The sequence below is a fragment of the Thermobia domestica genome, chromosome 9 (genome assembly GCF_964235325.1).
Source record: "Thermobia domestica chromosome 9, izTheDome1.hap1.1, whole genome shotgun sequence".
Classification (NCBI taxonomy): Eukaryota; Metazoa; Arthropoda; class Insecta; order Zygentoma; family Lepismatidae; genus Thermobia; species Thermobia domestica.
Window position 1 is genome coordinate 161,744,700 of NC_137462.1, and position 26,031 is coordinate 161,770,730.

Sequence of the window (26,031 nt, forward strand, 5' to 3'; positions counted from 1 at the left end):
TATGCCTGTGTCTGTGAGCTCCTTTACGATGAAGATTACAATTACGATGCATTTAGTTACGATTAAGACATGACTATTTTAATATTATTATTTACATAACCGGCATGCTTCAAAAATGCGTTGAACTAACCATTTCCGTTTTTTTCTATATCCTTTATATTAGGGCTCGTACGTTCTGTTCAGAAACTATAGCTTAGTTCAAAATATATACAGTTGGAAATACTTGAATATGCCAGCGTATATATAAAGCAAATGTAGGGTTGCAAGGGATGAGGAGGAGTGAGAAGGGAAGTATTGCGCATGCGCATTCAACAGAAAGCAAACGAAAACCCCGATGCTTTCAGTAGGCCTGGAAGCCCGAGGAAAATAGCATACGACAGGAGGAAAGACAGAAAATGTGTATCTGAGCGACGCGCATGCGTAGGTTCCTCTTGTCAAAGTAAGTCGAGAGAGCGCGCCAGAAGATTGCAGTGGAAATAATTGTGATAATTACAAGCAAACAATTTATATATAATGAAATACGTACTTTTTCTTATTAACAGGGGATGCCGGGCATACCGGCATACCCTTACGCTACGTCGCTGCAGAACACCCGTCCACAGTTGAGTTGGCGCCAGAATTACTGCGCATGCTTAGTGTTTATTTCTATTGTTTCATTAACCACACTCGATTGCAGTATTGTTAGATAAGCCGTATTATATTTTTGTCATTTATAATAATATAACAGTTTTATATGAAGCTTCATAGTAAAAGTAATAATCCAATCACATGAACTATTTTGCGGAGGAGTACAAGCGTCGGTAGGACACCAGCAAATCAGCGAAATTTAGTTTCACGTGGCTTTGTTTATCGCAGTTTAGAGCTTACGCCGAACAATGTTTAGATCTACCAATTTCACTAACCAATAGAACGCGAGGGTGTGTACCGGTCGTCAACCCCCACCTATCACATTTTGTCACTGTCGTCTCTCGCGCTACACGGAAAACGTCTCCCGAGAGTACAGTGATGTTGGCGCCAAGTTCCGTTTTGTTAATTGTTTTTTGTTGCGTTATATTTTCATTGTTACTATTCGTGTTTTTGTTACAGTTTTAGAATAATTGTTAATGTGGTTATTGCTGTGCAGTGTTATTGTTTGTAATTTTTAAATGTTTTTCTTAAATACCCTTTTACACTGTCTTTAAATTTTGGCAACATTGTTGGCGAATTTAAGCTGTTTGATTTCCCCAAGTGTGTACTCGGGAAGCGGCTCCATGAATTGTACCGACGTTTTCCTATGTATCAGAGCTCAAGCAATGATTGGTTTAAAGCCCAAGCTACACGACTCAGCGTGAGTACTATAGTCTTATGTTTATTAGTAGCTTTTGCAATGATTAGGCTATATACGGCACATGTTTGCTTAAACTGTCTATGAATGTACAACATGGAAAATATGTTTTGTTTCAATCATTCCAATATATTTTATTTGAAGAAATGAAAATAAACTAAATGATTATACAGTAATTAAATTTAACGAATTATGACAGGAGTACACATAACTATGGATCACTTCACAATATTCTCACATTTCCAGAATCACTTTAAAATCCATTTTCGTTGTTCTAAAGAAAACAGGTTACCAGGCACCTTGTCAATTAATTGTTGCTACTGGCAACTGAATTGAAAATAAAGTAAAAACAAAAGAAATATATGGGAAAGAAAACAAAGACAAAGTAGTGGCTACACACACTAGTCATGTGAGCGCCAAATAATAACAATTTGATCAGATTATCTTTAATACCTTACCTGTTATTAACATTCAAACAGTGAAAACCCCTTTGTGGGACATTCTGTATTAGTCAGTTGTTACTTCTTACACCTAACACTATGTATAATATATTTTTGTTGTAGGCCTATGGGATGTACTTCTTAATAGATAGGAATAACTTCTTTTCTACTATTTATTTTCCCTTTATGTTTTAGTTAACATCCCAAACTCATATGCTGTAACGTGCAGACTCCAATCTGCTAGTTACCTTCCTATGCAGTGTTTTCATATAATGTTCTTAGTTACATACACTACTTCAGGACATTTCTGAACATGTTTAACAATAACAAAAAAAATGTTTAAAAAATGTCCAAGTCATGTTTACATACTGATTTATTTTTTACAGTATAAACATCTATGAATATATGGCATTGTTACTATAATTTGTTGCATTGACCATGCTATGATTGTTGAGAAAATGCATCTATAGTAACCTCTCAATGTGCTTTTAAAAACATATAAAATGCTGAAGGATTAATTTTAAGATGTATTTTCACGGCAGTACAATGTAAGTATTGAGACTAATTATTGTATATAACATGCATTTTAAAAAGTACAGTGTTCAAGTAATCATAAAACAATAAATTAGTAAAGTATAGCGTATAAAAACATTTTAAACAAAGCTGTTAAGAACAAAAAAATCCTTTGGAGATATTTCTGCGAAATTGATGCTCTAACAATAACATCAAAAATAACGAAAAAATATTTAATTAAATCATTATATACTGCAATGTGAAACGAGAATATAAACTTACTTCAGCTACAATTATTTTCCTTTCCTCAGACTGTTTAGCAATAAGCTCTGCCATGTAATATTCGCCATACAATCGCCTTAGCTTTTCAGTTTGTCTATCTAATATGGGAACTAGGTCATCATGATCCTCTTCCCTGCAATTAAGGCAGATCATTTTAGCAAAACATAGTAGGCTACTTTCTTTTAAATTTTTCTGCAAAGCTAGCAAGCTAAATGTCATAAGAATAGCCAACCAACCGAAGCCACAAATTATTATTATTATTATTATTATTATTATTATTATTATTATTATTATTATTATTATTATTATTATTATTATTATTATTATTATTCTGTAAGCTCATTTTTTACTTACTGTATTAAGCAAGTGAAAATTTTATGCGATCTGACTGATAGTTTTTAACCAATGATGTTTAGAAACATTAACCCAAATTTTAATGCTGCTGTTCTTAGCTTGTTGTTTTAGATAGATGGAGAACTTCATAATTTTTACAGCGTTGAAAAGAAATTATTTCTGCTTAACTGACTTTTATCTACAATGCGTTTTATATTAGAACCCTTCATTTATTGTTTTCTTCTTCTTCTTCTTCTTCTTCTTCTTCTTATTATTATTATTATTATTATTATTATTATTATTATTATTATTATTTGTATTATTATTCCATCGCAATGTAATGCTCTGATACAACGTGCCGTATTTTTGCCAAAAGCTGTTCGCGGCAATTGAATAAAGATTATTATTATTATTATTATTATTATTATTATTATTATTATTATTATTATTATTATTATTATTATTATTATTACTATAACATCAGCTATGAAGGTGACACGATAGAAATATTCCACTTCAGATGTTAATATCTGTTTTAAATAATAAAGATACTCTACAAATATTTATTATTATGCAGTGTGTTTAATCGTCACTTACCATAGGAGTTAGTTAAAATTTTATTTGTAACGTACTAAGAGTGTAAGAGCAGAAATTAAATTTCTTTCTTTAAAAACAACAATACATGTATTTCATATGAGCTGTCAATACTGAAAATGAGTTGACAGTTCATATGCAATACATGTATTGTTGTTTTTAAACACACTGCATAATAATTATGATTTCTCGTGTACAGTATCTTATTTTACCCGTTACATAACTATGATTAGAAATTATAACAAACATTTTTAAATGTTGCTATCAAGAGAATTCAAAATACAGTATATGTCATTTATTTGTGGAAGGTCATTTACAAAATCAAACTTAGTTTGTACAATAGCTCGAATTAAACAATCTGGAGAAATATTTGGCTAATTAAGAGCTAGAATTCGCTTACATCGTCGGACATTAATTCATCATCCAACAGGAAGACATTGTTAGCTGAAATCTTCTAAAATAGTGGATTTCCTTACCCTGAGATTCCAGGTTATTCAAATCCTCAGCAAATCGATCCTTTTCAAAATCCTTCACTAATTTCTAAAGTGTCACCCTACCTTGTATTCCAAGCTCTCTTCCTAGTTTAACTAATCGCTCCTTCATTCCATTTCTAACTGCAATATATCTTATGGTAGTGTCTTCGTTTTCAAATTTCTCAAGGAATGCCCTTGCTACTTCAAGTCTGACAATTAACTTCGAACACGGTACTACAAGTCTCCAGTCCCGCTTCCTCGCATAAATCAGGTTCTTAATTACTGATGTCGGAAGATTCAAGATCATCTTAACACGATATCTAATTAAGTCATCCAACCCTTTGAGAATAATAGGTGCAAATTGGACGCAATTTTCAAATTGTAGAAAATTGTTTGAAGAAGATAAATCGACATGGAGTGTACTTCTGCCTTGGCTTAAGCCGCAAGCTTCTCAATGTATTGAGTGAAAGGGCCATATATTTATTTATCCATTAGTTGTGTATGTTAACCATCCTTTTGTAAATATATAACTTAGTATCTAAATTTTTCATTCATTCCAATTATCTTCACCTATAGAAGGCCGATCCAAACTTCTTGATTGGTACACTTCTGTTCACAAAAACGTAGACTGTCTTGCAGAGACTAACTAGTAAGTGCAAAATAACGACCTTAAATCTTTACGAATTCCCTTTAGGTCTGGATTATTCTTTATATTGCCCCTTAATACAATGCATTTTCCTGTATAAATCCAAAAGATAATTTCCAACCGTGGGATCATTCGAAGTAAACATTTTAGCATTCTTACATATTCTTTCCGATAACGTTCTTATGTATTTCTTACGATATCGATTCTGACACGATAACTGCTCAATCACAGGAGTAGTATCATAACATGGATTTGCATATATATCGGGTAAACCTTTGAAAAAGTCTTAATGAAAACGTGAATTGTACACTCATGTTCTTCTACTTGAACTAGCAAGAAGAGAATGTCTCTCAGTGTTAAAATAGTCGGATGATACAACTGCGTGAAAAATAACAAAATAATAAAATCCCAGATCGATGATTCGAATCTACCCAATGACCTACGATTTTTTAGTAAAACTATGGCAAAGCGACAGGATTAAGGGTTGATGGTATGACAGAAAAAATCCATAATGTTTTCTCACACCGAGATCCGTAATCTACACCGAGACACACCTGCTTCATGCCAAAATAATCGTCTACGTCAGGAACCAACAAATTTGAGTAGCTACTTTCTAGTGTGATTGCTCGAAGTTGTAACAAACAAAGCCATAACAAGGTACTATAAATTGAGTTACGAACTGCTAAATGAGACACGCTAAATCGCAGAGTATCTGGACAACAGATGGAAAAATGTTTTATTTATGGCTTTACTTGCTAATGTTAAACTTGATGGTTACATTTGCTTAATAAAGTTATATTTTTAGTTTCGAGCGACGATACCAAAGAAAAAGTATTGTAATCGTGGGAAGAAAACGAATTCGAGATTTCGACCGATTTACACGTTCCATGAACCCTACAAGCCGAGAAAATGAGTTTTGGATGTCTGTCCGTCCATCCGTTCGTCCGGATGTGTTCACTCACCTAGAGGCTTAGCGTTCAACATTATTGCACTAAATTCTTTATACGATTCTCCAGAAGTTTTTTCGAATATTCTTCTTAGTCCCAAAATTAAACATAATTTACTGAAGGGTCAAAATCAAAATTTTCGATTTGTCAAAAACGGCTCTACCAACTTTGTTTATATCTCATAATATTTAGGTAACAACTCTCTACTGTTGTATAAATAATTTCTCTTATAAAAATCTACGAGGGGTGGTTTATTCTTGGGGTTGAGTTTTTCCGAATGATCTCAAAAACGACTCAGGCGATTTTCCTTATATTTCATATATAAATATTTCATTAAAAACCTGGTATGGAATTACAATAGGGTCTATGACAAAATAAGGTGAGATTTTGTGAAATACATATTCTAAGGGGGATGGAAGATGGGCTTAAATATTTTTTGCCGTTCGCGAGATCTCCTAAACTATTAGATACAAAGCCTTGAAAGTTTCTTTAAGTTTTCTCCCTTGCATACTAGGCTTTAAATAAAGCAAGGTTTCGTCAATTGCGTATCCTAAGGAGATATGGGGTCTTAAATATTTTCTTTTGTGTTCCCCAGATCTCCAAAACTATTAGACTATAACCTTGGAAATTGTATAAAAGTTCCTCTTGTATCTTAAGTTTTAGATAAGACGGGATTGTGCGAAATACGTATTCTAAGGAGGATTGGGACTTGAATGATATTTTTCCGTTCGTAAGTGTCTGAAAGTTTTAGATATAGAACCTTGAAATCTTGTACGTACAAATACTATCCTTGCACCCTAGGCTGAAATAAGGCGAGGTGTTAAATATTACTTTCCTAAAGGAGATGGGAGGAGTTTTGAGTAGTTTTCATTGACGTTCACCAGATCTCTGAAACTATTAAACATAGAAGGCCTTATGCAGAGTTGTTCTGACGCGTGATTAGTGTCATACTAAAGAGTTTCACCAACATGTTTCCTGCAGTAGTCAGTCCTTTAGTATGACGCTAACCATACGTCAAAACGACTATGCATAAGGCTAGAGCCTCGAAGTTTTTTATAAATTATATAGTTGCACCCTAAAAAGCTGCATGTAATGCGAAGTTTTGCAAATTCCATATCCTAACGGAACGGGGAGCTTAAAAATCGTTTCTTCTTTATCTTGCTTTTTCTTTGGCCTTCGCCAGATCTGGGAGAGTAGTATGAACCTTGATGTAGAACCTTGAAATTTTGTATAAATATTATTCTTGAACTCCAGGCTGCAAATAAGTTGAGGTTTTGGGAATTGCATATCCTAAGGAGAGATGGGGTTTTAAAATGCTTTTTGGCATTGACCAGATCTTCAATACTATTTTACGTAGAGCCTTCCAATTTTGCATAAATTTTCTTTAAAGACCCTAGGCTGCAAACAAGGCAAGGTCTCAGGAATTGCATATTCTTAGGAAAATGAGAACTTATATGGGTTTTTGGTGTGTGCATATTATTCACTTGCATTGAATAGAGAAGACGACAAGAATTGAAATGCGGGGAGCGCAAGAGATGAAAATGTTGTCCGTGGTACGGTAACACGCAAGGGGTAGACTCTACATATATCTACACTTTAAAGTATAGAACAGCTTTTGGAGTGAAAGAACAGCTGAATCGTTTGAAATGAAGTTTTGAACATAGTTCCTACCTTGAACTGGATATTTTATCACGTCACTTTGGTTGTAATGTATATCCTAAGGTGAGTATTGGGGTCAAAATTTATGAAAAATTTGGTATCTCATGAGCCCATCAAGTTAGGAAGACGAATCTCGACACATAAACTGTTCATTCCAAGAAGTGGACGCTTGTCCATCGTTTTTAAAGATCCTTGTTTAAGGAGGGTTCGTTTACGAGTTTTAAAGCACAATCAAAGCGATGTTGTCTGTTGATTGCGATCGCATCACGAAAAGACGGCTAAAGAGTTTGAAGTTAATTTTGAAACAGAATTAGTACCTGCCTTGGGCTAGGTTTTTATACCGCCACTTTATTTTAAAAACGTATCATCAGAGGTAAGGTAGATTCAAAATTTACGAGAAAAAAGTATCTAACGATCGAATCAAATTAGGAAGATGAAGATCGATATGAAACTCCTCATTAAATGAAATGAAATCTTTCAATTTTACGTCCCACGATTATGCCGGCCAGGCTAAAGGAGACGGTGAAAGGGTGGAGTGAAGAAAGTGATAGGAAACGGGAGAACTCCGAGAAAACCCACGCACCTGGTGTTTGTCCACCACAAAAGATCACTTGGCGCGAGGTTGGATCGAACCAAGGATCCTATAAACCAAAGTTGAACCATCTACCACTGAGCCATTGCTGCCCAAAACTCCTCATTAAAGTAAGTGGACATGCATTTCAGCCATTTAGAAAATATCCATTTAAAGGGAGAAGGAAGAGGACACTTTATATATTTTTCTCCATATTGAAACCGCACTGTGTCCTTTTGTGATTGCATCACGAGAAAACTACTCATAAGTTTAACATAAATTTGAAATATGGTTAGTACATGTCTCGAATTAGTTTTTTTAATCATGTTACTTTTATTGATGGTCGTATCTTATTATTAGGTATGGTTCAAAATTTACATAAAAAGTAGAGTATCTTTTTACTACTATAACTTGAGTAATTGTTACTGTTTTTTTTTTTTTTTTTGTTTTTTGTTTTTCATCAATTCTTTAAGATATGTTATAGAAATATTTCCCTTGATCTGTTTGTAAGTTGTTAAAGTGACTATTCTCTAATGTTAATTCGCCCCCGCCAAGTGAATTTTGTGGTGGAGAAACACCGTGTGCGTGGGTTTTCTCGGGGTTCTCCCGTTTCCTCCCACTTTCTTCACTCCACCATTTCATTCATTACTCATCATCACAATCTCCTTTAGCCTAACCGACATAACTGTGGGACGTAAAACTGAAAGACTTAATTTTTTTCTAATGTTAACTCAAACGCGCGTGTAACACACTAATCACAGCAAATACTTTTACCTTTTACTTGTTTTGGAAGCAGCTTTTAATGCTCCACTATCCAGCTCAACAAGTTCAACTTGCCATAGATTATCTACACCTTTTGTGACAACGATTAGCTGGCAAAGTTCTTCCTTAATGATTTATTTATCTCTTTGATTATATCCTTTCTAATGTCTTTACCTTCTTCTAGTCATTCCTTCCCTTTTATAAACTGTTCCTTAGTAATGCCACATACAGCATGTTCCCTTCTTTATATATTTACCATGTTTTGTTTAATCTACTTGACTAGTATTTTTCTTTGTATCTGTATGCTTTGTACACTTAATACAATACATTGATATTGTTTATTTAATAGCAAATCATTCAAGTTCCCTTTCTACATACATAACAATAAACCATAATTGGCCATTCCTCCATAGTAGAATGTTTATTTGACTGAAATGTAATTATATCGTTCTTGTTGAAGTTAAAATAAAAGTTTGCAATTAGAGTATCGTTTAAAATATATTTTGAAGGTATTTATCAAAGTTTAATTTCATATACATTATTTTTATCATTATAAAGAAATTTGTAACTATTAGATAGAGTAAATATTCTAAAGATTGGATCTGTAACATCTTTGCTTCTCAATCGACACAAACAATTATTTTTTTCTGCATAATTAGCTTAAAGTTTTCTTTCTTCACAATTTCAAAATATTCTTTTGTAACGAGATTATTCATAACATCATATTTAACATCTAATGCATTTTCGTTTTAAGTTGGTCATATTTTCTTGCTACATAATAATTTAATAAAGATACTTTAACGTCATCTTCATATCTGTAGCATTACCAAATTTACCCATACGGTATTTATTTTATAGCAAATGGCAATTCCCAACCTAACATCTTGAATAATATTTTCGCTAGTGTTATGCTTCTTAGGGTTTTAAAAACCAATAGCAACGTGTGTTGTGTTTCTTTAATAGACAATGCCAGACTAACTTCAAACTAATAAATATATGTCTAGCCTTGTAAAGTTAAACTAAAGATTAAAACTGACTCAAAGTTATATACAAATATGTCTTCCATTAATTGTAGTCTTAAGGGTTCTTGTCCTGTAAATTCATATCGTATATTGAGTAGATCTTATCTTATTTCTATGAATACTTGTGTCCTTTTAGGACTCGTAAGATGTCCTGCATTGATATATATTTGATCTTCCAATATGTGTTGTAAAGCTATCTATCTATCTATCTATATCTATATCTATATCTATATATCTATATCTATATATATATATATATATATATATATATATATATATATATATATATATATATATATATATATATATATATATACGTGTGTGTGTGTGTGTGTGTGTGTGTGTGCCACGTGTGAAACACAAAAAAGACACTTGTTGCCAGATATGCAGCACAGATGACACCACCTTTTAAATATTCCGAATACAGATGTGTCATACTGTGGGACCAACTTTGAATTACAATGTCGCAACGGTTATTCATATATATGGAAATGGAACCAGTGCATGGTAGCCGGCTGTAATTGTTCATTACTATCTACATGCTTAGGGGGCGGCAATTTCTTTAGGTATAAGGAGATATTATAATTGCTCTGAGCACGATCCTGGCTATACGGTGAGCGATCGAACACGTTCGATGGAAGGACTGCAGAAGGTCGGTTATCACATGGGCAGTATGCGGGCAAACATTATCATGAATCAACACAACACCGACACTAAACATTCCGGTTTCGAATAGTTTATGGCAAATCCCTCAGTTTTTGACAGGGTGAAGAATTGCAAACGGCTGTCATACAGTGGTTCCACTCTCAGATGGTTGACTTTTATGACATCGGAATACAAAGATTGATCCCAGGCTATGACAAGTATCTGAGTTCCGGTGGTGAGTACCTTGGAAAGTAATGTATCCTGTGATGTATCTGTGGCATTAAAGGTTTCAAGGTCACTGTGTTTACTTTGTGTTTATCGGTCTATTAAAACTTCCTCTCTTGACGCGTCTTGTATATGTGTATACAAGAGAGAGAGAAAGTGAAAATGTGTGTGCTTTTCAGTTACTTTTGCCAAAATAATAATAAATACTTTTTTTATGATGAACTAATTCTATTAATATAATTGCAAAAATTACTTACATCGCCATCCGAATTCTCGGTTTGACTACATAGTGCTGTCTTAGACTTACGTATAATGTTTGTACCTGAGACGTCCTTCCAACTTTCGGAAGTATTCGTATAAAATTATCAGCAACCAAGTTGCCTGTAAAATGGAAGTTATAAATACATTTTTCAAAAAATACCATAAATATAGTTTTATATTATACGTTCTGTTGTATTCGTAGCCTAATACAAAAATTCCTTAGTTCTAATACAAAAACTAATATATTCGTCTGCAAATGTCTTATTACAACCGTTTACCTGACGTTTGATTTTTTTGTTAAGACCTGAATTGAATTATAACATATGACTAAAGGGAAATAATGACTCAATGTTGGAACAATTACTTCCAGTTCGAAGAATCTCTCGTTTGATCCCAGAATATATAAGCATATAGTGTACACTGATTTTATTGGATTTCCAATTTTTCATTATCCATCTATATCTTATCATCCATCTGCTTTAGTTCTAAAGGGCGTAAGTATGACACGTTGACAGATTCTACTTTCCATTCAAAAGAACGATATTAAGGTAATAGAGGTAGAGATACTTTACGTACTTTTCTTGATATGAGGAGGGTACACTATTATGACGTTCTGGATGCTCATACATTCTAGAAACACAACTTTCATTAGATCCGCCAGGAAACAACGTTCATACGCAGGATTCCATGCCAACAGATGAATAAATAAAGTGTTCTTAGACGTAATATTTCCCAGTCTGTAATTAAAACGGAGATAAATTTCACTGCAATGAAGTTAGACTATATTTTCACTTCTTAAATTTAAGTCTTACTTGCTATAGAATTGACTTTGGAATTGAATATTAAAACGAATTTTTAACTAATGTTCTAATTTTATAGTATTTAATGATGCTATCGCTTGTTTAGAAATATTTTAAGAACTATTATATATCCGCATTAAGATTAAGGATTTCATACTCTACTTTACTGTCTGAATTTCAATATTTTATCCTTAAGGCTAGGAGTGTAATACACTAGCAAATATTGTTGTACAAAATTGTAAACTATAAGATAGATGTTTCAGAATTTTTGGAGAATATCTTATTTAATATTGTTGGAATTAGAAACAGGAATAGAAATATGATGATCCAAGAACTGAAAAATTAAAGAAACTCTCCTTTAGTACGTTTGTACAAATTACATAATGATCTATAAGTAACAAATCCAGTTTTGGATTTAGGAATTCTCTTGGTAACGTTTATAAAAATTATAAAATCAATAATTAAATTTCAAATGGCTAATGGTATAAATATTAGTTAAACATCGTTGTCAAATTTGAATTTTAGCATTGTATTAGACATTCGTCATTAACAAAAAACATCGGTCAAGTGATTTTGTTTCTTCGTGTTAAAACACTTCTTTGTCTATAATTCAAGCTTTTTTTAAAATAAGATTTTGCTACAAAGTTTTTAAAAAATATTTTCTTTTAAAGCCGTAATTATTATTCAAACGAACCAAAGAAAAATCCAATATGCTATTTCTTTAGTCAGCCAACATTTTAATTGTAGTTAAAATAAAATAAAACAAATATTAATATAGTTTATCTTTGTAAACCAGTTAAGTAATTTCTATTATTAGTTTCAATTTATTAACTCATAGTATCATTTATTAGCTTTGAAAATGCACCTTTGCATAATAAACATTACTTCTCCAAGACTGATGAAAATTCAGTACATGATTCCTGTTAACTTGCCGGAATTACTGCTGTACTTATCATAAATTCGATACACTAGATATCAAAGGGCTTAAAATGCATATTCTTTAAACTAAACAACTTCAAATTACTGCTTATACAATTTATAATGATACCGATGTGTGACCTGTCGAAATTCACAAGGACAGTTGTTATAATTGATTCTGGCTTCTTCTCTTAAAATATAATAACTACAATGCTCACTCGTGCGCACTGATGTGCACTCATATATTTATCCTAAGGTCACTGGCGTACGCTTTCCGAATACTTATACACCAAAAGCAATACATAGCACTTCAAAAATATAAACAACTTGCGAGACACGCACACTAAAACACCTTAGAAGCACTCCTCCCTTATATTGCCAACACATCTTAAAATAGAAAAATACCGTAAAACAAAACACCTAATAAATGTGATCAACTGCTACCATAAAAATAACATAAACAGGTTTCGAACTCGAGTCTAGCGAATAACAATCATCAAAATTAAATAAAATGAAAAGTTAAAAATATGGGCATCAAATATTACAAGGTCGTGCAAGTAAACAGTTGAGTTTAAATACAACTTAAAGCTGATATAATTTGATAAGTTACAACGTGATGGGGTTTCAGGGATTAATATTCCCATCAACAGTGCCTATAAATGTAAAAGTATGGGTAGAAACTCTCTCCAGTTTTCGGTTAACCGGACACCACTTTGAATATATATATTTTTAAAAAATCTTACCTACCGTATAACTTGAAATTGTTATCACAACACGTAAATGAAATAGTACTTATGGAACAAGGTAAAAACGAAATTACCAGCAAGACAGTACCCTAGAAGTTAATTATACAAACAATTATTTTCTATATACAAAAGCACATTATTAGAATTTTCTTATTTTAAGTTACGGTCATTATTTTTGTATTATTTATCTTACGCCAGAAGTGGTGAATATTGTAGATTTGAGAATTACTTTTCATTTCAGAACTCATTGGTCTTTCAACTGCATTAGTGTATGGTAAGCGCGGTAATGTGCGTTATGGATGACGTTTGTTCGGAGGAAGAAAATCTTAATTTCTTGAGCAGCTTATCGCTGTATAGAGAAATTTTAAAGAAAAAATGATACACCGTTTCACTCATACGTTACATATATCTTTAGATATCAGATTATTTATCTACAAACATATATTAATATGTAAAATCAAGGCTATTGTAGTGGCCCACTCCCTAGTTTCTGGAACTGCAGCAACCTTGCTCAATCGCCTTAAAACCTAAAGTTCGTATTATTTTATGAGAGACACATAAAGAGTTCTATCCAATACATGACTCAATTATAAACTGCAGAAAAAGGATCAAGTCTCAAATTCAATGATGTAGTGAGGAACGAGAGCTGTTAAAACGTCATTATTTACTCGTCCAATAGCCAACATCCTGGGAGTCGGTGAAAGTGCTCGCAGGCTACCTCTCCTGATTGCTGGTCTACTAGCAGGTCGCGGTCGCCGTGTTGGCCACCCTTGTCTTACGTGAACTATTCACATGCAGTTTTTCTCAATATAATATTTGTTAAAATGGTAAATGAAATTAATAAAACAAAATTTGAAGAATTAATTAAAGGAAGTTTGAAAAATATCCTATATACAATTTACTTATTTTTGTCGATTTTCTACTTAGTTAAAAATTTTAAGTTGTACCAGAAAGTAATATTTTACTAGTGCTTAAAGCTACAATATATCTAGTATTTAATAAAAAAAAACTACGATTACCTATACAAACGCTTAATCCACTCTGGCCAAATGGAAGGATCTATACATGGAATGTTCGGATAGGTGAACAGTGAAATGTGAGACACTATTGATCCATCAGCATTAAGTTGACTCACTGATAGATAAGCCTTTTCCCTGTAATATTCAGATTACACTTTGTTCTAGATTAAATTGACAACAATGTGGAAACAGCATTTAGAAAGAGTAATATTAAGAAACTAATTATCATGAAGCTATACAAATTATTTTCATAGTCGTCGTGTTTGAGTTCCGTTACTACCACACGTAAGCAATAGCGCTCTCAATCTAATGTATCAAATGGAAATTTGGAAGCAATATTGTAACATGTATTAGTCACTTCATAAGTTTTACGTGGAACCTGTTGAAACAGTATACCTCTAGAACAGCGTTTCTTAAACTGTGGCCCTTGAACCACAACTGATCCTTAAGGTATACCCTTATAGTTGTTTTGTACATGAGTAAAAAGAAAAAAGAAAAGAAAAATAAGAAGAAAACAAAAAATGAAATTTAATTGGATTTCGTATCACGCACTACAGTTGAAAATCTGGAACATAAAGTTTAGTAAGAAAAATATTAAATGAATTCTAAGAACTTCTGTAGATGTAGTATTATAAAATATTCTTGGCTTTAATTACTTAAAATAAAATAATATGCATTGTCTTCTATTAATATAAATTTAAAAAATAAAGAAATTTTAATACTATTATAAAACAGGGATGGAAAAAGAACTTATTCTGACCCGCTTTTGAACCGATTCAGGCACCGAGAACCCATGCTAAAGATAGGAGCTGGTCCGTAGCGTTTTCACAAGAACCGGTTCATTTTCCATCCCTGTTATAAAATATATGTATTTGTAAATAATTAGAACTTTTTTAAATGTAACGTACCCCCAGAGACAAAAGTAAGATGGTCCGGAAAACATTTTGACCAATACATATGGGTCCCATTTGAGAAAAAATTGTGAATCACTGGTTTGGAAGATTCCGTAAATTAACATACACTAATAAATTACTCTTAAACTATCATTTCCATAGCTTAAAACCTTTAACAGCATCTTAGTTCTGTTTTTCCTTTGGAAGATTCAATTGTGTCTCCTTAATATTGTTTAGAGCCTGATACAAAATTTACCATTTTTCTTTTGCTTGTTTTTCATAAGTGAAAGGAGATAGTGAAATGAAACTTACCACAATAATATAATGTTATTCTACAACAGAAAATATGAACCTGAAGAATTTTCAGTGTTGCCAGAATAACAATTGCCCCAAAATCTAAGTTAAGGTAGCAACTAGAGGAACAAACTCAACTACACTTGATTATGTATTATGTTGTCTCGGTATCCTGTGAACTAATTTTTAAATAACATTATTATCTAATTTTAATAAATGTTTAATTTTTAAAATGTTTTGTTTATTACAAATTAAATACAACTATTATTTAAAAAGTAGTTCACAGGATACCAAGACAACATGATACTTAATGAAATGCAGTTGAGTTCTTTCCTCTAATCTCTGCCTTACCTAAGATTTTGAGGAAATTTTTATTCTGGCAACACTATAATTTCAATGGATGGCAACAGAGAAAATTCTTAATGTTGCCACTTCTTACTCAGTTTATATGTAATAAAGCAACATAGCTATGCTATATGTTTATATGCTATATGTATAAAATATAGCAACATTCCTTAGACCTCTTCCCAATCTTTTCCTGCAATTTCCTGCACTTCTTTTTCCCTATGGAAGGTATAACCCACTAATGGGTAATTACCTTGGCTAGCAGAAAAGAAAAGCACACTAAGAATTACAATATCGATGTACTCGTTTCTATCTGATACACGGGATTTTGAAGCGGCCATGATAACTTTATTAAATCGTTGTTCTTAGCAAAGAAAAGGTTTAGCTGATCATTGACGAATAAGACAGTTATTAATGTTAGAGCCCATCTATTTCTGCCCTTGGAAAATATGCGAAACATACTTCGGCCCCATTCTCGTCACCCTCTGACAGAGGAAACCCTCCCTTTGCTTAGGGAAAAGAAGTGAATGATCTCAGCTGTTTCACCAATTTGTCATTCAGTCGTTTGGTCTTGACGAGTGAAGATCTTCGCTTCCGCATCCAACAATTGAAAGATCTCGGCCACAGCAATTTGTCCCTCCTCTTTTGAAGGAGGTGCGGAAAAACATACATCGATAGCAGCGCCAGAAGTTGAAATAGAAAGACTCTAGTACAATTTGAAGTGGGATATTACTAACAACACAGGTTATGTATTAAAAGTCCTTCACAGCGCTGTTCCTATTTCTGCCTTCATTTACCCACTTCTTTAGCCCCTTACCGCATGCTGTGTCATATATGGCACATCCCCTTTTTTCATCAAAGGCGCCAAATGACTGTTTCGTCTGCTGTGTGAGATATTTACGGTGTATGAATAAGACATTTTGTTGTCATCTGACATGTTCTTTGTGAGTTGTATTAGACGGGGAAACGTTGACATGTGGTTTTTGTGAAGCAGTGGATTTTTTTCAGTGAAAATATTTTTTGAGCCACACATTGCGCAGTTTTCCCAAACAAAAAATATTACATTCAAGATAAGTACTTTGAGATTTATTTCCAACAATATGATATTCATTTTGTATGTTCGTATTGGAGGAATGTGGAAAGAAACGTATGTGCGATATATATCACACCATTTATTGCGTTTACGGGTACTTTTATGTCCTTCAAGTGCGGAAATGACAACTACTATAGTCGTTCTGCAATTCTGTTACAGCAGTAGATCCAGGGCTTTTTTTTTATGATGGGCGTTCGTCAATAGCTGTTAGACAACTTCTAAATTGTGAAGACAGTGAATTATCAGATTTATCCGAAGAGATTATCACCCTGAGATTATCACCATACCCAATTCTGATGATGCAATGAATTCAGATCCTGATGATGTCCCTCTCTGTCTCATAAATAATTCTCAGGATAGGTCGTCTACGTCATCGAGCGATTTGAAAAACATCCAGTGGAGACCTATACTGTAGAAACATGGAAAAATCCCAAAATGTAAAATTTCAAGGACCTCAGGACTTACCTGAAGAAATAAAACAGCTATCAACGCCTATTGAATATTTCAAGTACTTTTTTCTTTTAACCGATGAGATTCTTCACTACGCAGTTGAACAATCATATGTACGGTATATTGAATGCAAGTTTGGCCAACAAAATCATTTTGTATGACTACAAATAACTTGAACAGCTTATTGTATGGTTTTCTACATGTCAATTTTTCAACTAGCAGCTACTAGGCATTACTGGAATGGAAAGCTTGATCCTGATGCGGTAAATCAGGTGATGGGTTGTAATCGGTTTGAAGAGATCAAACGATTTATTCAATTCAATGCCAATTCAATTCTTATTCCCGCAGGAGAACTTGCCCATGGCATACTTCATAAAATAAAGCCTTTTCTTGAACACATACGAGAACGTCCGAGAGATGTCTCCAAAGAAGAATTCTTGGCAGTGGATGATCAAATCATTCCCATAAAATGTAGATCATCGATAAAACGATATAACAAAGAAATTTCATAAATGGGGTTATAAAGCATTTGTTGTGAGTGGAATGTAAGGTTCAGTTATGATTTCGAAATATTTACTGGGGCTCAAAGTAATGTAGTTCCCACTGCGGCTCCAGACTTTGGCGAACGGGGATCAATGAAGAAAAAGTGGCTGTAGCGGAAGATGTTGAAAGTCCACTTGCTACATTCTACAATAACAAAACTGTAAATACGTTGTCGACATACGCAGGAAGCAAGTCTACAAATGAGAAAAAGGTATTTCAAAGAAAAGAAAAACTATAATATGAGTCCATGCCCATACTCAATTTCCGTTTACAGTAGTCATATGGGTGTTGATGATCTTTTAGACTCAATACTATTGTACTAGGATCAATATTAGATCAAAGAAGGAATACCATAAAATAATGTTTCACTTATTTGATTTAGTATGCGTCAACGCCTGGCTTCTTTGGAGGACAAATACGAAAGAAACAATGCCTTTGGTAGATTTCACATTATCAGTAGCACATGGTTTACAAAAAGCTAAATAGTCAGGTTCAAGAAAACGTGAAAGACCAAGTAATGAAGTAGAAAAGTAGTTAAATAAGAAGCAGAAAAAAGGGAAAACTGCTATTATTCCTATGAAAAAATAATATAATCAAAATTGTAAAAAGTGCAGTAAGAAAAGTTTTATACTGAAAGCAACAAATTTGACAATGTGTTTCCTAAACATTTGTAATGAAGTATATATGTATATGTAAGATACTTGACGCATAGTATTAGAATCCCAAAGAACTGACAGTATAGTATAAATATAGTAGCCCTATAGTATAGTATTGATATTACTGCATGAAGTGACATAGCATGATTCATTCTCTACACACTCTTAGAAAAGTTTACCTTACTGCACAGTGTGCCACATACGGCACGTACTTATTTCTCATCGGAATTAAGTAAAAAATCTAAAATTCAAGTTTTAGTTCATTTTCCAAGTTCCCATATAAGGATTTTCAATACTGATTATTTTTTCGCTGAAAGAAAAAAATCATGCTGAAAGGGGTTAACACTACCGTGGTATTATTTTCACACTACAAAATTAACACTGTCTTCTAATTTAGCACAGTCTCTATGTCAAATCGATCACAACATGTATGTGTTAACAGCTACACCGGACCCTTGGTGTTGAAATAACACAGCAATGTGATAGTCATGCTGGGACCATTCACCTGTGATAAAATTGAATTGTATTAAATCCATTATTTTTTGCTATGTGTGGGGAACAGTGGCATCCTTCATTTTGTCCTCTATACAAAATCACATCACTGAACCGTATGAAATGAATTCTGAAATAAAATTAGTACCTACCTCGAGTTTAGAGAGGGACGAAAATTTAGTCCATAAATAGAGTCCTCTCAGTTAAGAAAATGAATTTTGGTACATAAACTCCTCATTAAAAATAACTTGACCAGCGTATTTGCGTTTTAGAAAGGTCCGCATCAAATATAGGAAGGGTGGTCAGGGATTATATGAACTGCTATGAAAAAAGCTGTAACTTCTTATATTTTCCCCGAGAAACATCGTGTACTTCATCAGCTAGTTCTAAATAGAGGAGGATGTACTTAGCTACTAGTACACATCCATTTAAAGGTACGTACTTCGTACACGAACTCGCTTTAGTTTTGCAATTTCTGCCGATACTTTCTACAAGTCTATGTAATGTATCTTAGAACAATCGGGCCAGGAGTACTTCTATAATCCAACTCTCTTAAAGCCTATACAACATGGCGGAGAACGGACTATACTGTTTGGGCTGATTTTGCACGATCATCAGTAACCTGCCAACTTCATAATATAGCTGATTATAAAACCATGTTTCGCTATATACATTATAAATTATTTAAATAAGAGTAACGCAATATTAAAATTACGTCAGAAGAAAAAAAGTTGTCTTACTACCTACTTAACATCAATGGTTTACTATTCTTGTTTAAAGATAAAGTAAATATCACTAATTTACTTACAACATCATTGGCAAATTGAATGGACCAAACATTTTTAATGTCTGAGGCTTAATAAGATCTTGAATTTTATCTATGTCTGACAGTTCACTTCTTTTCCAACTTGTAATGGGTATTTCATTTATATTAGGAAATCTAAAAACAAATTATAAAATTCAATGAATTAATTTATTCCAAGATTTGTTCCTACATGTTCAAGGTTGGCTAAATGAAAATATTGTATTAGTAATAATATAACACCATCTAATACTAAAAGCGTGTTGCAAGTGGAAGGCAGATACGTATCCAGAAAAAAGATTCTAGGCCTGACACTCTGAATAGTCAATTCTGAATGAAATGTTATTAAGGTAGGGTAGAGAGGACGCGTGTTTTTTAAACGGCTAAAACTCTCCACTAGGTGAAGTGACAGATGTGTGGAAGGGATCATTAGATTCGTAGAAATCTTAGTTGTTTATTGTCTTTTGTTTTATTTTAGCTGCTGTAACTTTAATTTTCTTTTCCTTTCCTTTTGAGATTGAACCATGAAGCTGTAGACGACAAAATACTATGCTTCTGCCTATGAAAGATTCGTTAAGAATAACGAGTCTATCACAGAAGTCCAGAATGAGTTTCACCATCTTTTTCAATATCCACAGAAATCGAGCTGTTCTCCAACACTATCCTACGTTGGATTAAAGCATTTCGTACACGGGGTACACTAATGAACAATAGTCGCCAGGGGTATACGAATGGCATCCCGAAAATGTGGAGTCAGACAAGCCGTTCTGCAGAGTCCGCGGAGGTATGAACCTGAACTCTGCCTCAGCTAGGCGTATTTTGCATTTAGATCTCAATTTCGACTATACAAATAGGTCGTTGTGCAACAATTGAAGCCCAGGGATTACGCACAACGACTGAACTGCACACATAATATGGAAGGAAGTTTTAAGGGAAAATGCTGATGCTGATGAGTTCATAAATGATGCTCAGTTTCATTTCAATGGCAATGTGAATAAACAGAACTGCCGTTATTGGACCTCTAAAAATCTCAAAGAATTACACAAAAAACCGCTGCATAGCCTTAAAGTGACGATTTGGTGTGCTATAGGCGAAGTTACTGTCATTAGTCCTTACCTTAGCGACAATGATAATGAAAATCATGTTATCATAAGCTCGGAGCGCTATATCGAGAAGACGATCAATAATTTCTTCTACCCGAATTACGATGAAAACGTATTTCCATTCGCTGTGAGCAGTTTCAGCACGATAGAGTGACAGCCCACACACTAGAGCATCAATGGCCGTTCTTCGCTCTTCCTTTCCTGGTTACCTTATTTCCAGGTTTGAGGGCATTCATAGGCCTCCTCTGTTCCCTGACCTATACAAGTATTATTATTTCTGTGTAATTACTTTATGGGACATGTATACAAGCATAGACACCATACATTGGAAGACCTAGAAAAGCTTTTCGGGTTTAAGTCGCCCAAATCAACAGAGATATTTTGGAAAGAGTGGATGCCAACTTCGAAGAAATCTTCAGAAAAACATCACTGATGATGGATACCACTTGCCACATGTTTTCCACTGCAATACTTCTGCAAGATTCTGTTTTGTAAGAAAATTATCGATTTTATTTTTAAAAAATAGCCGTCCTTTCTGCCTCATCCTGTAGTATAGTTTTATTTAAGTGAGTCAGGCCTGTATTTAGGTAAGTACTATTCTGTGCTCGAGCACAGGGCGGCAGATTTTTTTAAGATTCACAATAAAGTAAAATTTAAGAGTAGCATCCCACACAGTCCCCCGGAAGCGTGAGAAAATATGTAATGTGTTTAATTCACTCTAATTACAGTAGTTACTAATTAGCTAGCTTATCTGATTATCGGGGAAAGTCTTCCTCCTCCATCCCACTTCAACGGGTGAGGATGAACTTGAACATCATGAAAGCTGATGCCGTTAAACTCAGCGACCTCGAAAACTATGAATTTAACACTCATATCTGTCGTTTTCGATTACTTTTAAAATCTCGCTCCCTCCCTGAGGAGTGGAGTATAACATTGAAGTTGAACTGGATTAAAACTGTCACTACTCATCTCAACCACTCCAAACACAATGAATTTAACTCTAATGATATTGCTCGTTTTCGATTATTTTAAAAATGCTCCCATGTTCTTATGAGGACTTTGCCCCACATATCTCAGCTCAGGTGTGATCTAGGGACCTGGAACAGATCATTTTGATTATTTCTCTTAGAGCTTTAAAACATTAAAATTTCATGTTTCTATCTATGGCTCTCGAGTTGGAAAGCGCGACAGACAGCTTAAGAATTAATAGAATGCATTTTCTCCGAACAGTAAATTAAAACCTACATGAATAAATTACATGCCAGTATTGAGAGAATGGATAAGTGGCTAAGCTCGTTGCCTTGTAATCAAGAAGTCCCGGATTCGATTACTGGTGAGGACACAAATAGGTTAAGCTGTAGGTCCCGACCTTAGTACGTCATCTTCCTACGGGAGGCAATGGCAAACTACCATGGGTTCACCTTGCCCAAGGACCTTCGGGTCAAACACCTACCTTCTGGCAGAACACCACATCATAATAATCATCGAGAGAATTAGGCCGTTTAAAATTACGTTGTAACATTTGTAACTTGTCATACCTAAACTCTACTCAACAAGAGCTGGTATGTTTGCAAAATCATGGCTTGTTTCCTTCTTTGAAACATGTTTGGGGAGGTGGGAATTACTTAGATCACAGGGGCGCACACTATATGAATACGGGCGTGATGTGAGTGGATGTAAGGATCAGGCGTGCATTGCCAAGCAATCGGAAATGAAAATCTTCGAACATGCTTCATCAAAGTTAGTGCATTTTCTTTTAAGATTATTATTAGAATTTATATTAGGTTATCCAGTAGTTTAAGAAGATGCAAACTCTGTATATTCAATACAGAAAATAGAAACCTAGATACACTATTTTTATAATCTAAAGTAGAATACAAGAAGACGTAAGCAGATAAATTTTCAGAACATCTAATTGCTATGCAATATTGGTATAACTGGATTGGTCTCGAAAACATGGAAACTCAGGTATAAAAAGATATTCTGGAAGTCGCTATATGGTTCTAGCCCCATATTCTAGATTGAATGTGCAAACACAGAACGGTGTAGGTAGCTAGATAACGGTTGTATGATATAATGTATCCACTGCTATGCTCAATAAAATTATTGTTCCTGTTATTCCATGCAGCACCTAATACGACATAAATGAAACTAACGCATCTCAAATTAAATATCTGATCATTACTGTTCTAAATCCTGCTCCAAACTTCATTCTTCCAGACTCATTTTACAGAAAAAGAAAGTATCAGTAAATAATTTCTATTATTGCGTGTGAGCATACGATCAGCGTACAAAAATAAATTTTGGTTCGTGGTGGCTCAGTGACAGAGCGCTAATCTTTGGTGCGTGGAGTCTCTACTCTGATCCCAGCGCGCGCCAAGTGTCTTTGTGGTGTACAAACACCATGTGTATGAGTTTTTTTGTGTGTTTTCCCGGTTCTTCCCATCTTTTTAATTCCATCATTTCTTTCATTATCGTAAGCGTGAAACGTTAAACTTTTGTCTTTAAAAACAAGTTTTCGTTTTTATGGTACGTACATATCTGTAAGATATTGTAAGGTTATTATAAGAGAAATAAGCCCTTTTAAAGATTCGTGGTCACGGAGAATTTCAATCAATAAGAAAGGTGCTCCAGAATAAATTATACCGTTATTTCTAGTCACTTTTCTTTATTTTTTCTTTCAGATTTAATATATTACTTCACAAAGTTAGAAGAATATAAAAGGAAATAAATTGTACGTGGAGAAAACTACGTATCTAATAAATCTAATAGAATATATATATATATACCCAGATTATATATTCCCCATAATATTAGTTACTATTTAAAATTGTTAATATATTTGAGGATATTCCAACATAATCTAAAAATTTCAATATACTTTATTCATTCTAATGAAGACTATATATAACTTAAATAATCTAAATTATTATTCGTGCAAGTCAAGTTTAGGCACAGTCTTCGAAATAATTGTTGAAAAATTATAATTTTAAGTCCTTCTTATTGTCCTCCAAAATATTTCCACTAGACGTGACAATACCCCACTTAGCTCAGATTATGTTCAACGTGGCCACCAGAAGTAATTGTTGAAATATTACAAATATTTCACGATTTTTGTATAAATACAGCGTCAGGATGTGTTGCATAAAAACCACAGTGCAAAAAAGCACAAACCAGCCTGCGCTTAGTGGTTACTATAAGCATAAATGATATCTATTCGAGTCAGTAGACGGTGAAGCTGGTGCATCTGGTCCGGCGTGCATTCGTAGGGAGCAGGTACATCAGCTACGGTAAATATACGCCTAAGCAAAGGTATTGAAAACGCCTTGGTTTTCGCAGTGAGTTTCTATAGCACTTGTAATGGTTTCATACTAGTAACGCTGAACTTGTAAACATAAAATAAAGGTTTTGTACACCGTGCAGAAATACTTCGCCCGCAGAAAATAGTATCTAATATAGTACTGTTTCATATATCCTTACTTATTTTGGTAATAGCTAAGAACAGCTACTTCTCATCTCCCGTGCAGAATCATCTTTCAACGTAGTGCAACAGTAAGAAGTATCCACGTGCACGGGACATGCGATATGTGTTTTAAATCCCCACACACATAGTCATTAACTAAGTACAAGGGCACATTATTAATCTTCCCATACGTTATAAAAAACAGATATTCGTAGAAAAACACATGGAAAGATTAATAATGTGCCATTGTACTTAGTTAATGACTATGTGTGGGGGGATTTTAAAACACATATAGCATGTCCCGTGAACGTGGATACTTCTAACTGTTGCACTACGTAGAAAAATGCTTCTATTTGGTGTACAAGTGATAATAGAACACATAAGAAACGCAGATCACTCTGTATTCTCACTCCATGTTGGAGTGTGAATACAACATGATCTGGGTTTGTTGTGTGTTCTATTACCACTTATATATGATATAGAATCATTTCTGTAGGTGGTTCAAGAGTAAGAAGTATCCTCGTGCACGGGAGATCAGAAGTAGCTGTTCTTAACTAATCATTGTAAAGCACTTGAAATGATTTTAGACTAATAACTCTATACTTGTTAACATAAAAGAAAACTATATTACTTACTACTTAATTTTGACACCTGTAAACATGTGTTCCTTATAAACATGTCTTTCCATGCAGAGCATTAAATTTTACCTGTACATTTTGTAAAATGCATTGTGTCTAAACTTGACCAGTACCTTATTTTTTAAAATTTTTTATCTTTTAAATATTTGGCTCAAACCTGTACGAAGCACGCATCCTTAAAACAGAGTTAAAACAAAGATGACTAGTTAAAGAATATTATGAATTATAACCAAGTATTAACAATATTAACATAAAGTCAATATATTTTCTATCACTTTGATCATAGCTTCCAAAGTAAATTTATTCCGTGATAACTTCAACCTCTCAGCTGTGTTGTGTTCACTTCTCCTTGGTATGTGAAATAATATATGTTAGCATTTTCAGCTTACATTTTATGTCCTTAGGTACCAGTGTTTAGTATTATGCTGTATAGAAAAATATCAGATAAGATCGTTAAACTTCATAATTTTTCCTTAATAATTGTTGAAATTATGAAGCATAAACCTAATATTTACAACTTGACTTCTGTACAGTTCTTTAATGGAAAGAGCATAATAGAAAAGAATCTAACATGCGACTGCTCTTTTCCCTATCAGATGGTCTCGTTTTCAAGAAATGAGTTGAGTTGATTTTGAGTTTAACGTCCCTTTTCAGCAGCGAGGCTACATGAGACGTGGACCTACTGATTAACGTGGAATCCGAACCACATGAGCTCCCGCCAGGAATCGAACCCGGGTCTCCCGCGCTAAAGGCGCGTACGCTTACCGCTTAGCCACAGAGGAGCTCTCGTTTTCAAGAAAGACGGATTATAAGACCACGACAGAGATCGCAGCTACATTTTATTGAGTAATCAAACTTTACTCTTGCAATTATTTAAAACATAATATTTGTAGTGTATGGATTCCGTGACAGAGTTCTCACCTCTAGTATAAAGGATTCGTTGTTTGACCCTGGCCATGTGAATTTGTAGCGAAGAACATAATATCCGTGGATTTTCTGGGTTCTTCCACTTCCTCCCAAATCATGCTAATTTTTAATTGAAATAAAATCAAAAATTCACCAGAAAGTATACTTTAAAA

General features: G+C 33.8%; 1 protein-coding gene and 1 long non-coding RNA gene across 2 annotated transcripts in view; one reads left to right on the forward strand and one right to left on the reverse strand.

Annotated features, from left to right (window-relative positions):
• Positions 1–25,293, reverse strand: part of LOC145695153 (cilia- and flagella-associated protein 61-like) — a 244,774-nt gene extending 219,481 nt beyond the window's left edge. Inside the window, exons 1-6 of the mRNA XM_081772095.1 lie at positions 25,110–25,293; positions 19,755–19,886; positions 14,181–14,315; positions 11,274–11,434; positions 10,694–10,817; positions 2,560–2,692 (exon numbers count right to left, since the gene is read on the reverse strand). Of these exons, the coding sequence (XP_081628221.1) occupies positions 2,560–2,692; positions 10,694–10,817; positions 11,274–11,434; positions 14,181–14,315; positions 19,755–19,886; positions 25,110–25,126 (702 nt within the window). The 5' untranslated portion in view covers positions 25,127–25,293. The remainder of the gene's footprint in view (positions 1–2,559; positions 2,693–10,693; positions 10,818–11,273; positions 11,435–14,180; positions 14,316–19,754; positions 19,887–25,109) is intronic.
• Positions 1,528–14,012, forward strand: LOC145695154 (uncharacterized). Its single transcript, XR_014133119.1, has 2 exons — positions 1,528–2,312; positions 13,403–14,012. It is a non-coding gene; the product is annotated as an uncharacterized LOC145695154 (long non-coding RNA).
• Positions 25,294–26,031: the final 738 nt, after the last annotated feature.